Source organism: Mizuhopecten yessoensis, unplaced genomic scaffold (genome assembly GCF_002113885.1).
Source record: "Mizuhopecten yessoensis strain PY_sf001 unplaced genomic scaffold, ASM211388v2 scaffold9049, whole genome shotgun sequence".
Taxonomy (NCBI): domain Eukaryota; kingdom Metazoa; phylum Mollusca; class Bivalvia; order Pectinida; family Pectinidae; genus Mizuhopecten; species Mizuhopecten yessoensis.
Window position 1 is genome coordinate 547,108 of NW_018407853.1, and position 11,667 is coordinate 558,774.

General features: G+C 37.6%; 2 protein-coding genes across 3 annotated transcripts in view; one reads left to right on the forward strand and one right to left on the reverse strand.

Moving 5' to 3' along the window:
* LOC110457248 (zinc transporter 9-like) overlaps positions 1-349 on the reverse strand; it is a 35,966-nt gene extending 35,617 nt beyond the window's left edge. Inside the window, exon 1 of one of the 2 annotated variants that reach the window (XM_021508435.1) lies at positions 125-349. The gene's annotated coding sequence lies outside the window, so the exon portion shown is untranslated. Of the gene's footprint in view, positions 1-114 lie in introns of both variants that reach the window. The other variant, XM_021508436.1, reaches the window with a different exon arrangement.
* On the forward strand, positions 317-11,654 carry LOC110457249 (uncharacterized protein SYNPCC7002_A1628-like). The gene is made up of 8 exons (XM_021508437.1): positions 317-397; positions 1,323-1,471; positions 5,791-6,097; positions 6,900-7,093; positions 7,436-7,564; positions 7,842-7,980; positions 8,940-9,082; positions 9,929-11,654. Exons 2-8 carry the CDS (start codon positions 1,346-1,348, stop codon positions 9,962-9,964), a joined length of 1,074 nt encoding a protein of 357 aa, XP_021364112.1. The 5' UTR covers positions 317-397; positions 1,323-1,345; the 3' UTR covers positions 9,965-11,654.
* Positions 11,655-11,667: the final 13 nt, after the last annotated feature.

The following is an 11,667-nucleotide window of genomic DNA, read 5'->3' on the forward strand; positions in this document are numbered from 1 at the left end:
AAAAAGATATTTTTTTCTGAGTCGTCTCAGTCATTGAAATAATAAGATTTATGTATCTGAATAATTTATAACTATTACAGTAATCCTTTAAGATACAGCTGTAGCCTAACTTACAGGTACTCACTCTGTGCAGGGCGGTGTGTGCCAGAACTTCAATGCTCAGTGCGTTTTCAAACTTGTGTCTTTCGTCGCTTAACTTTTTAAGTCTAACTAAGTAGAGCTTAATTGCAGTGAGGTACTTCACATGGTTTTTTTTACAAACCACACATCATGTAGGCCTAGGTCAGATAAGTTTCTAACTAGGCAGCACGTCTTGGCTGCATATCACAAAATCAACAACTTCCGGCCGTGACAAGGACAGATAACTCTCACATATGTACATAGATTTGATGACAGTGTAAGCAATCTTTATTTGACCATAAGTTAATTAGTAGAATTCTTTGTGGATTGGGAGTGCAATGACTGCTCAATGTCTTGAATCGTGACAGCTTTGACAGTTCCATAATCACTATAAAAAAGGACCATACTTTTTGGAGTTTCTGGCCCTTATATATTTGGACATGACGCAGCCAACTCCAATTAAATCAGGGATGTGTATAGTGAACTGTATACACATCCCTGATTAAATATCTTGAATTATTATTAATAGATGAATGTCAAATTTTCAAGAATGTGAATTACCATCAAATGATCAATTTATAACTTAATATAACCATCAATTATCATTATTCAATCATTATCAAATGATCAATTTATAGCTTAATAATCTGATAATTGACCATCAATTATAACGAAATCTCCATTATACAAATTTAATTGATAGGTTATTTTTCTTGGTGTTATTTAAAAGTTCATGCGATATGCTACACACATCCGCTTGTTCATCTATATGTACTCGTAATTGAAAAGATTTCTCCTTTGACATCAGTAATTGCGGTCACCTCAAAATAATTCTGTGGTGGAACTGGACTTGGTCATTTATGATTTACAGACTGAGGTTTACGTAGCTCAGTTGGTTTGAGTGTCCATCTAGAGTTCATACTGGATTTAAATCCTTTTTTGATCGTGCAATAATAAATATTGCCAGCATAAAATTAAGGCATTGAAAAAATTGATTATTTTTGTGGTAATTCTATTTTAGGGACACTTGTACCATCTTCAAAATGCAGTACATGTAATTTATGACTAAGTGCTGAAGTACGAGTATGTTGATATAGACCTGTACATTTATAGTTGCCTATATTTATTTTGACGTTTGTTGCCATAGGAACTGATCATGACTGCAGAATTAAAATGTTGATCTTGTAATTTGTGACTTTCAGTTCAACCTTTCCAACAAGTGACCATGCTGTACCCCAAAACGACTTGGCGGGGATCATATTCGATACTGAGGAGATCAAAACAGACATGGAAAAAATGGCTATCAACTCTAAATATCACGGATCATCAGGACATGGATTACATCCACAAGGTATAAAAAAAAGGTTTAAAATGTATAGGTATCCAACTATACTACTAAAGCATATTCTAACTTCATCAATATTCACCCATAGGAATTTCTTGTAGGTACTTGTATGCAGTGGAACCAATGTAAAAGGTAAAGGAAACACTTGGTTCTGATGGAGTATATATATAACCTCTGATCTGTGGTCTGATAGCGAGGAAACACTTGTTTCTGATGGAGTAGCCTCTGATACATGTATGTGGTCTGATAGAGAGGAAACACTTGGTTCTGATAGAGTAACCTCTGATAATTGTGGTCTGATAGAGAGGAAACACTTGGTTCTGATGGAGTAGCCTCTGATATGTGGTCTGATAGAGAGGAAACACTTGGTTCTGATGGAGTAACCTCTGATATGTGGTGTGATAGAGAGGAAACTCTTGGTTCTGATGGAGTAACCTCTGATATGTGGTCTGATAGAAAGGCAACACTTGGTACTGATGGAGTAACCTCTGATATGTGGTGTGATAGAGAGGAAACTCTTGGGGTCTGATGGAGAAACCTCTGATATGTGGGGTGATAGAGAGGAAACACTTGGTCCTGATGGAGTAGCCTCTGATATATGGTGTGATAGAGAGGAAACCCTTGGTTCTGATGGAGTAGCCTCTGATATTTGGTGTGATAGAGAAACACTTGGTTCTGATGTAGTAGCCTCTATATGTGGTCTGATAGAGAGGAAACACTTGGCTGATGGAGTAACCTCTGATATATGGTCTGATAGAGAGGAAACACTTGGCTGATGGAGTAACCTCTGATGATGGAGTAACCTCTGATGATGGAGTAACCTCTGATGATGGAGTAACCTCTGATGATGGAGTAACCTCTGATGATGGAGTAACCTCTGATATTTGGTGTGATAGACAGGAAACACTGATATGTGGTGTGATAGAGAGGCAACACTTGGTTCTGATAGATTTGCCTCTGATATGCGGTGTGATAGAGAGGAAACACTTGGCTGATGGAGTAACCTCTGATATGTGGTCTGATAGCGAGGAAACACTTGGTTCTGATAGATTTACCTCTGATATGCGGTGTGATAGAGAGGAAACACTTGGTTCTGATGGAGTAGCCTCTGATATGTGGTCTGATAGCAAGGAAACACTTGGTTCTGATGTAGTAGCCTCTATATGTGGTCTGATAGAGAGGAAACACTTGGTTCTGATGGAGTAGCCTCTGATATATGGTGTGATAGAGAGGAAACACTTGGTTCTGATGGAGTAGCCTCTGATATGTGGTCTGATAGCAAGGAAACACTTGGTTATGATGGAGTAGCCTCTGATATGTGGTGTGATAGAGAGAAAACTCTTGGTTCTGATGGAGTAACCTCTGATATGTGGTCTGATAGAGAGGAACCACTTGGTTCTGATGTAGTAGCCTCTATATGTGGTCTGATAGATAGGAAACACTTGGTTATGTTGGAGTAGCCTCTGATACGTGGTCTGATAGAGAGGAAACTTTTGGTTCTGATGGAGTACCCTCTGATATGTGGTCTGCCTCTGATATGTGGGGTGATAGAGAGGAAAAACTTGGTTCTGATAGATTTACCTCTGATATGCGGTGTGATAGAGAGGAAGCACTTGGTTCTGATGAAGTAATCTCTGATATGTGGTGTGATCGAGAGGAAACACTTGATTCTGATGGAGTAACATCTGATCTGTGGTGTGATAGCGAGGAAACACTTGTTTCTGATGGAGTAGCCTCTGATATGTTGTGTGATAGAGAGAACACTCTTGGTTCTGATGGAGTAGCCTCTGATAAATGGTCTGAGACAGACTTGGTTCTGATGGATTAGCCTCTGATATGTTGTGTGATAGAGAGGAAACTTTTGGTTCTGATGGAGAAGCCTCTGATATATGGTCAGATAGCGAGGAAACACTTGTTTCTGATGGAGTAGCCTCTGATAAATGGTCTGAGACAGACTTGGTTCTGATGGGGTAGCCTCTGATATGTTGTGTGATAGAGAGGAAAAACTTGGTTCTGATGGGGTAGCCTCTGATATGTTGTGTGATAGAGAGGACACACTTGGTTCTGATAGATTTACCTCTGATATGCGGTCTGATAGCGAGGAAACACTTGGTTATGTTGGAGTAGCCTCTGATATATGGTCTGATAGAGAGGAACCACTTGGTTCCGATGGAATAGAGAGGAAACACCTGGTTCTGATGGAGTACCCTCTGATATGTGGTGTGATAGAGAGGAAACACTTGGTTCTGATGAAGTAACCTCTGATATGTGGTGTGATAGCAAGGAAACACTTGGTTCTGATGGAGTAACCTCTGATATATGGTGTGATAGAAAGGAAACACTTGGTTCTGATGGAGTAACCTCTGATATGTGGTCTGATAGCAAGGAAACACTTGGTTCTGATAGAGTAACCTCTGATATGTGGTCTGATAGCGAGGAAACACTTGGTTCTGATGGAGTAGCCTCTGATATGTGGTGTGATAGAGAGGAAACACTTGGTTCTGATGGAGTAACCTCTGATATGTGGTGTGATAGAGAGGAAACACTTGGTTCTGATGGACTAACCTCTGATATTTGGTGTGATAGACAGGAAACACTTGGTTCTAATGGAGTAACCTCTGATATTTGGTGTGATAGAGAGGAAACACTTGGTTCTGATGGAGTAACCTCTGATATATGGTCAGATAGCGAGGAAACACTTGGTTCTGATGGAGTAACCTCTGATATATGGTCTGATAGAGAGGAAACACTTGGTTCTCATGGAGTATCCTCTGATATATGGTGTGATAGAGAGGAAACACGTGGTTCTGATGGAGTAACCTCTGATATGTGGTCTGATAGAGAGGAAACACTTGGTTCTCATGGAGTATCCTCTGATATATGGTGTGATAGAGAGGAAACACTTGGTGCTGATGGAGTAGCCTCTGATATATGGTCTGATAGAGAGGAAACACCTGGTTCTCATGGAGTAACCTCTGATATGTGGTGTGATAGAGAGGAAACCCTTGGTTCTGATGGAGTAACCTCTGATATGTGGTGTGATATAGAGGAAACACTTGGTTCTGATGGACTAACCTCTGATATTTGGTGTGATAGACAGGAAACACTTGGTTCTAATGGAGTAACCTCTGATATTTCGTGTGATAGAGAGGAAACACTTGGTTCTGATGGAGTCACCTCTGATATGTGGTCTGATAGAGAGGAAACACTTGGTTCTGATGGAGTAGCCTCTGATATGTGGTCTGATAGAGAGGAAACACTTAGTTCTCATGGAGTAACCTCTGATATGTGGTCTGATAGAGAGGAAACACTTGGTTCTCATGGAGTATCCTCTGATATATGGTGTGATAGAGAGGAAACACTTGGTTCTGATAGAGTAGCCTCTGATATATGGTGTGATAGAGAGGAAACACTTGGTGCTGATGGAGTAGCCTCTGATATATGGTCTGATAGAGAGGAAACACTTGGTTCTGATGGAGTAACCTCTGATATGTGGTCTGATAGAGAGGAACCCCTTGGTTCTGATGGAGTAGCCTCTGATATTTGGTCTGATAGAGAGGAAACACTTGGTTCTGATGGAGTAGCCTCTGATATATGGTGTGATAGAGAGGAAACACTTGGTTCTGATGGAGTACCCTCTGATATGTGGTCTGATAGAGAGGAAACACTTGGTTCTGATGGAGTAACCTCTGATATGTGGTCTGATAGAGAGGAAACACTTGGGTCTGATGGAGTAGCCTCTGATATGTGGTGTGATAGAGAGGAAACACTTGGTTCTGATGGAGTAACCTCTGATATTTGGTCTGATAGAGAGGAAACACTTGGTTCTGATGGAGTAGCCTCTGATATGTGGTCTGATAGAGAGGAAACACTTGGTTCTGATGGAGTAACCTGTAATAGGTACTGCAATAACGAGGAAAAGCTTGCTGATTGTGGAACTTCCACATAATCATTAGTGGAGGAAAGCTTGTTAACTGTTAAACCTTTTAAATTGGTACTCCAGTTGTAAAAGACGGCTTGCTTATTGTGGGACTTCCAGATAATCAGTAGTTTATTACGACACCTTGCTAAAACTCAACCTCTTTAAATAGTTATAGATAAAACATGAAACTGCTGTATTATATACTCCAACAGACAGTAATATTTTCAGCTAATGTCCAATTTCTGCCCTTTTTATTGCAATAAAGCATAAAAATATTCACCATTTGAAGTATGAATTTGAGGAATAACAAATAATTGCTGCTGCTGCAGATCATAAATGTCAAGCACTCTTTTTTTTGCATTTTTAAAGTATGTTTTAATTTCAAATTTTTTTTTTGTCTCAGGTAAAAAGATCGGAGATCGTGGGCCTGCCCATAGTTCATCACCATGGCTACGTGAGTGACCTACCAATCAAGCACAGGTTTGCTATGAGGAAGTTCCATGGAGTGATGAGATATTTGAGGAAAGACAATGTTATATCGGCCAAGCAAATGGTGGAGCCTACCTGGATTGAGACAGCTGACATGTGTACCGTACACACAGAGGATTATGTACACAAGTTCTTGAACGGCTTGACAACAAAGCAGGAACAGCGAATCACAGGGTTTGAGTGGAATCCAGGTCTGGTCAGTCGATGTAGATATGAAACAGGTACCTTGGACAGATCCAGTATTTGAAAAAATAATTTGATAGTTTAATTTTAAGTTTCCTATCAGCAACCAACTCTCAAGCACAAGCCAAACATTTAGAACATGAGGGGGTTGACAGAGTGAATGTAAGGAGAAAGATAGTGAAAAGTTATTTACATAAGGATCCTTGGCCAAATAGGCCAATACTTCAATAATGGTTGATTATTATCTCTCTGGTCTCAAGCTTGTTTATATGGGACTTATGAAAAAGGTTATTACATAGGCTCATTAGATCACACAATGTTATTTTGATGTCCAAAGAACTATTTTTTATCTTAGCTTTATGACAACGGATGATTTTTGTTGGTTAGTAATTTCTTTGATGTCATAATTGACATGTGATAGATTTCAAGAAGTGATCATTCAATGTTCTTTTTGCAATATTATGTATGCTTTTTGTATATTGTACCAAGGTATATTTGCTAAGGATTATCTGGAAATTAGTGATTTATGAATTTTCTAGTTACGATTTTAGGACTGGTCAAAATGACAACTTTAGAAATCTAAAGTTGAATAGTTCAGTGTTAGACATATAACATTGTTTTATGTACTTTTGTATCCTAGTTTCACCAACATTCCTTAACTAAAAGAAATTGCTTCAGTTAAACAAATTCCTTAACTCAAGGACACTTTTTATGAATGAAGCCGTAGGCAATATAGAAATATCTTTTTACAATAATACACAACAAAACATACTTGATTTGAAGTTTTGACTGGGTTACCTTTTTATCAAATGTGTTAAATTTAAATGCCTCTATTTGAAGGTGGGACACTATTAGCTGCAAAATTGGCTCTGGAAAGGGGCGTGGCCTGTAGCACAGGGGGAGGAACCCATCATGCATTCCCTGAATATGGGTCTGGTTACTGCCTTATCAATGACCTTGCCATTGTTGCTGCGACCTTGATCAGGGATAAAATGGTGGACAAGGTCCTTATCGTTGATTTAGATGTCCATCAGGTAACAATACGTGTATTACCATCATCAGTGACATGTGCCAGTAATGTAAACTGTCATCATCTCACTGGTATTTAGACTTTGGTCTCTTTCGTGAATTGTTTATATGCACAACAGAACCACTCTCATTTTTGTCTTTGTATTGAGTTTTATGATATTGTCATGTTTTTTCTTGTTAAGTTGTGATGACATGGAACAAATTGGATCAATCATGGAATTCTGCAAATCTACGGGTGGTATCATTAACGATAAATGACCTTTATTTAGTTTCATTCAGAGACAGTTTGATTTGGATTAATATTTTATGTAGTTTTACTCACCAGGTATCTTTGTTTTTTCTTACAGGGTGATGGTACAGCAGTAATGTTTCAACACAATGATGATGTGTTTACATTTTCTATGCATTGTGGTAAAAACTTTCCTCACAGAAAACAATTGAGTGACTTAGACATAGAACTGGATCCAGGAACACAGGTAAACTGTATATCAGGTGTCTTAAGTCAAGCTCGATGTAGTTAGATATTCTCATCGCCTTCTTTACCACTTAATATTAACGCAATGAATTTGATGTATGTATGACCACTAATGAGATTTCACTCTGTTGTCCATTGCCATGCACACATTTTCTGCGTGTATGTAATGGGATGAGAGTGCATGCTTTTCTACAAACCAGTTATTAGATGAACTTTATTTAATTCTACAGATGTCTAAAACTAAATTGATTAACATGTACTTATTTGTGGTCATGTAGGATGAAGAATTCCTGGAGAGTTTATCCACACATCTTCCTTGGGTGATTAATAGCTTTCGTCCCAACCTCATATTGTTCGATGCTGGCGTTGATCCACATGTGAAGGACGAGTTAGGAAAATTGAATCTCTCTGATCAAGGTAAGTTGGTTGTAAAGGTTTAACTTCCCATCAACAGCAAATGCCATTTAAGGGCGTTTCAAGGTACAGTTGTAAGTACCAATACGAATGTGTCCGATTGAAGTAAGTACCAATATCAATGTATCTGATCATAATTAATACCATAAACCTTGTTTGATTGGAGTGAGTACCAAAACCATGTTTGATTGAAGTGAGTACCAAAACCATGTTTGATTGGAGTGAGTACCAAAACCATATTTGATTGGAGTGAGTACCAAAACCATGTTTGATTGGAGTGAGTACCAAAACCCTGTTTGATTGGAGTGAGTACCAAAACCATATTTGATTAGAGTGAGTACCAAAACTGTGTTTGATTGGAGTGAGTACCAAAACTGTGTTTGAGTGGAGTGAGTACCAAAACCTTGTTTGATTGGAGTGAGTTCCAAAACTGTGTTTGATTTAAGCGAGTACCAAAACCATGTGTGATTAGAGTTAGTACCAAAACCAATGTGTGTGATTGGAGACATCTTCAATAATCCAAGGGTTATGCTCATGCAGGCTCCCTGCACCCCTAGAATATGTCATGACAAAATTGAAGGCACAAAGATTTGATGGGTCGTTATTAAAATAAGTTGACTAATCATTTGGCTGGTACCTGCTCTTTGAAGATTGCATCAAAGAATGAGACTAGTCTACTTGTATCATCCACAAGGTGGCACACACTGAGCCTTCCATTCTGTCATCACATAATCCAAAGGCACAGAGAGTGTTACACATGGAGCATTGGGGATTGATTGGAGAGCGTACCAAAACCAATGTGTTTGATTTGAATGAGGACCCATGCAAGTGTCTGTTGTGATTATCAAAACCAATATGTCTTATAGGTGTTGGTACAAAATGATTTACATCTATTTATAAAATCTGACCAAATTCTGCCTGATCAGAGTGAGTACTTAACAGCCCTATTTTCTAATTTTCAGGATTATTTGATAGAGACAGCTTTGTAATTAGTACAGCCTTAAACCTTGGCATCCCCATAGCAACTGTGATAGGAGGAGGTTATCAGCGAGACCTAGATGTCTTGTCAAGGAAACACACGATAGTTCACAGGGCAGCCATGAAGGTATTTTATATATCTTTAATTACAATTTTGAGTAAACACATTGACACAACTCAATAATCAGGGGCAATAACTCCAATGTATATACTTCATTTATATTCTCTCAATACAAATGTTGCCTATACTAAGCATAATTTAATTTGGTGCAGTTCTGGGAGTAGTATTTCGATCAATGTTTAAAACAAAGGGGTGTTTCTTTCTGATAGGGGATATGTAACTCCAATTTATATACTTAATTGATATCCCTAGCTGTAACAGCAATTTATTTATATTATTAATAGCCCCTCAATGTAAGGGTTCTGTGTACCAAATTTCATTCAACTTGGTGCAGTACTTTCAGTGGACCCCTTCTATCTTCATTGTGTTTTGTGTTTCAAGGTCCTTTATTCAATAAACCTAATAGCCTCTCCCCCCAAAACAATAATATGGGTGACATGCTTTACATATACACTCTGTAGCATGATATGCTTTTTAATGCCAAGTGAGCTGAAAATTGAATTATCCTGGTAAAAGACATCTATTTTCTGAAATGTAAACAGGAAATATACATACATGTATTTTATCAGTAATTTTATTTGAGCACTTTTTAAACTGAATTTAAAATTTGGGTGGGTTTTTTTTGTTTTTTTTTTTACCAAGACATGAATATGATTTATTGTATAGTGTTGAATGATGTATTCCATGCTGGCTAATAATTACAGATTGGTGCATTAACAGCTTTCTTGCTGTGCAATGAAATTACAAAAATAAATCAAAATAATGAGCAAATTGACATGAATACATTAAGTGTAATAATGTCCATCTTTTCGTTGTCCTTGTAACATTTCTTTTCTTTCTTCAATTTTCTAGATATGGAGTCAACACAATATGGCCATTGCAATGTGAAGAAGCTGGGACACACAGCACTTATATCAAGTAGAACTGTTGTACCCTGTGAAGCTGTGATCAAAGTGATATAGTTAATATACTGCCTGGACATTTTGTGGGTGAATTAGGACAATTGTTGTATCAACTCGGTGTTCATCAGTGATGACTAAGATGCAACAATGGTTTACCAATCATTTACTCTTTATTCATCGTTAAATGGCCCATGTTCTGGCCTTGTAAGGCCGAATCTTAACAAAATATCAACCAAAACATTCTTATTTGTCAATCATAATTTTTGCTCACCTGGTCCAAAGAGTTTCTAACTAGGAAATGATTAGATCTTCATCCTTTAACCATATATACAATATATGAGTATAAAGTGATTAATACACATGCTATCAGGATGGCCCCACCGGTACCCTGAGGTTTCTTGGTCCCAAGCAATTTAGAAATGGTTGAGATCCCCACCACATAACTATATATATTCAATAGCTTGGCATAAAGAGACAATAATATTTATTATTAGAATTGACCCATGCCCATAGGGACTTAGTTCCTGGGTCATAACTTTGAAACAGTTGACATTCTTACCCAATAAGCAAATACATGTATGAAATTGCTTGGCACAAAGAGATGAATACAATGATCATTATATTAGCTTGACCCTGGGGTCTGAACCCACCCCTTGGGGCTTAGTTACAGGGTCACAACTTAGAAACAGTCGAGATCCCTACCCCATAACTACATATAAAATTGCTAGGCATTAAGAGACAAACATTAGATTTGATGCTTAGGGCTGGCCACATTGTTTGGGAGTTGGTTCATTACTTCGAAAAAGTCAAGTTCCCCACCCCATAACCATATATACAGTTGCTGGGAATCAAGCGACAACACAATCATGATATTGGAATCTGGGAACTGGCCACACCTTTACCAACTTGGTTAATAACTTTGAAATGGTCAAGATCTCCTCATATAACAACATATATAGGATTTGTCTTGGTCTTCATTTATCTCTGGAATCTTATATGTCATACTACTTTTATTGAGAATATATTGCCACCAGTAATACAGGCCCAAAGGGCCTCTTGTATTTTAGATGTTATATTGTACAAGATAAATTGAAAGCTTGTAAACAAAATATATATCAAGTTGTTTTGGTGTTTTGGGAATTTCCACTAGAATTTCAGCACCCAAAACAAGCCCTAATTTTTGTATCCAATGTGATCAAATAAATATATTTTTCTTTTTTTTAATAAACCCAATCTTACTTGCACTGGGTTACTTTCTTTTCTGTATTGTACCCGAGACATGAAAAAGGTATTCGACCCCAATAGATATATATACAATGTACATCAATATATCTGCAACAAGGGGATAACACATTGTACAGTGTCATAAAGATATTTGTGTGAAAATTCATCAAACTTAGTAATCTGTAACCAATCAGAAGTTAAAAGTCCAGACAAATATTGGACAACAAAAACATTTGACCTTGGATACCTTGAGCATTTGATATAAACTCTTTATATAGGTGACCTTTGACTCTGGTCTTAAAATTTAGCCTTCAAAAGTTATAAGCTTTTTTCTTAAAGTTTGGTTAACAACTGTGTTTATATATATATAGTGTTCATCTTTCATTCACCACTTCAAGAAAAATCGATGTTTCACAAAGCTACAATAAAGTGCAACTCAAAATAAATTATAGTGTTTGGTCATTC

What these genes read in the sequence shown, in the direction of transcription:
- LOC110457249 (XM_021508437.1), top strand. Translation starts at nt 1,346, where the DNA reads ATGCTGTACCCCAAAACGACTTGGCGGGGATCATATTCGATACTGAGG. An exon ending in ATTGAATCTCTCTGATCAAG is followed by an intron (nt 7,981 to 8,939) that starts GTAAGTTGGTTG and finishes TCTAATTTTCAG; the next exon opens with GATTATTTGATAGAGACAGC. An exon ending in TTCACAGGGCAGCCATGAAG is followed by an intron (nt 9,083 to 9,928) that starts GTATTTTATATA and finishes TCAATTTTCTAG; the next exon opens with ATATGGAGTCAACACAATAT.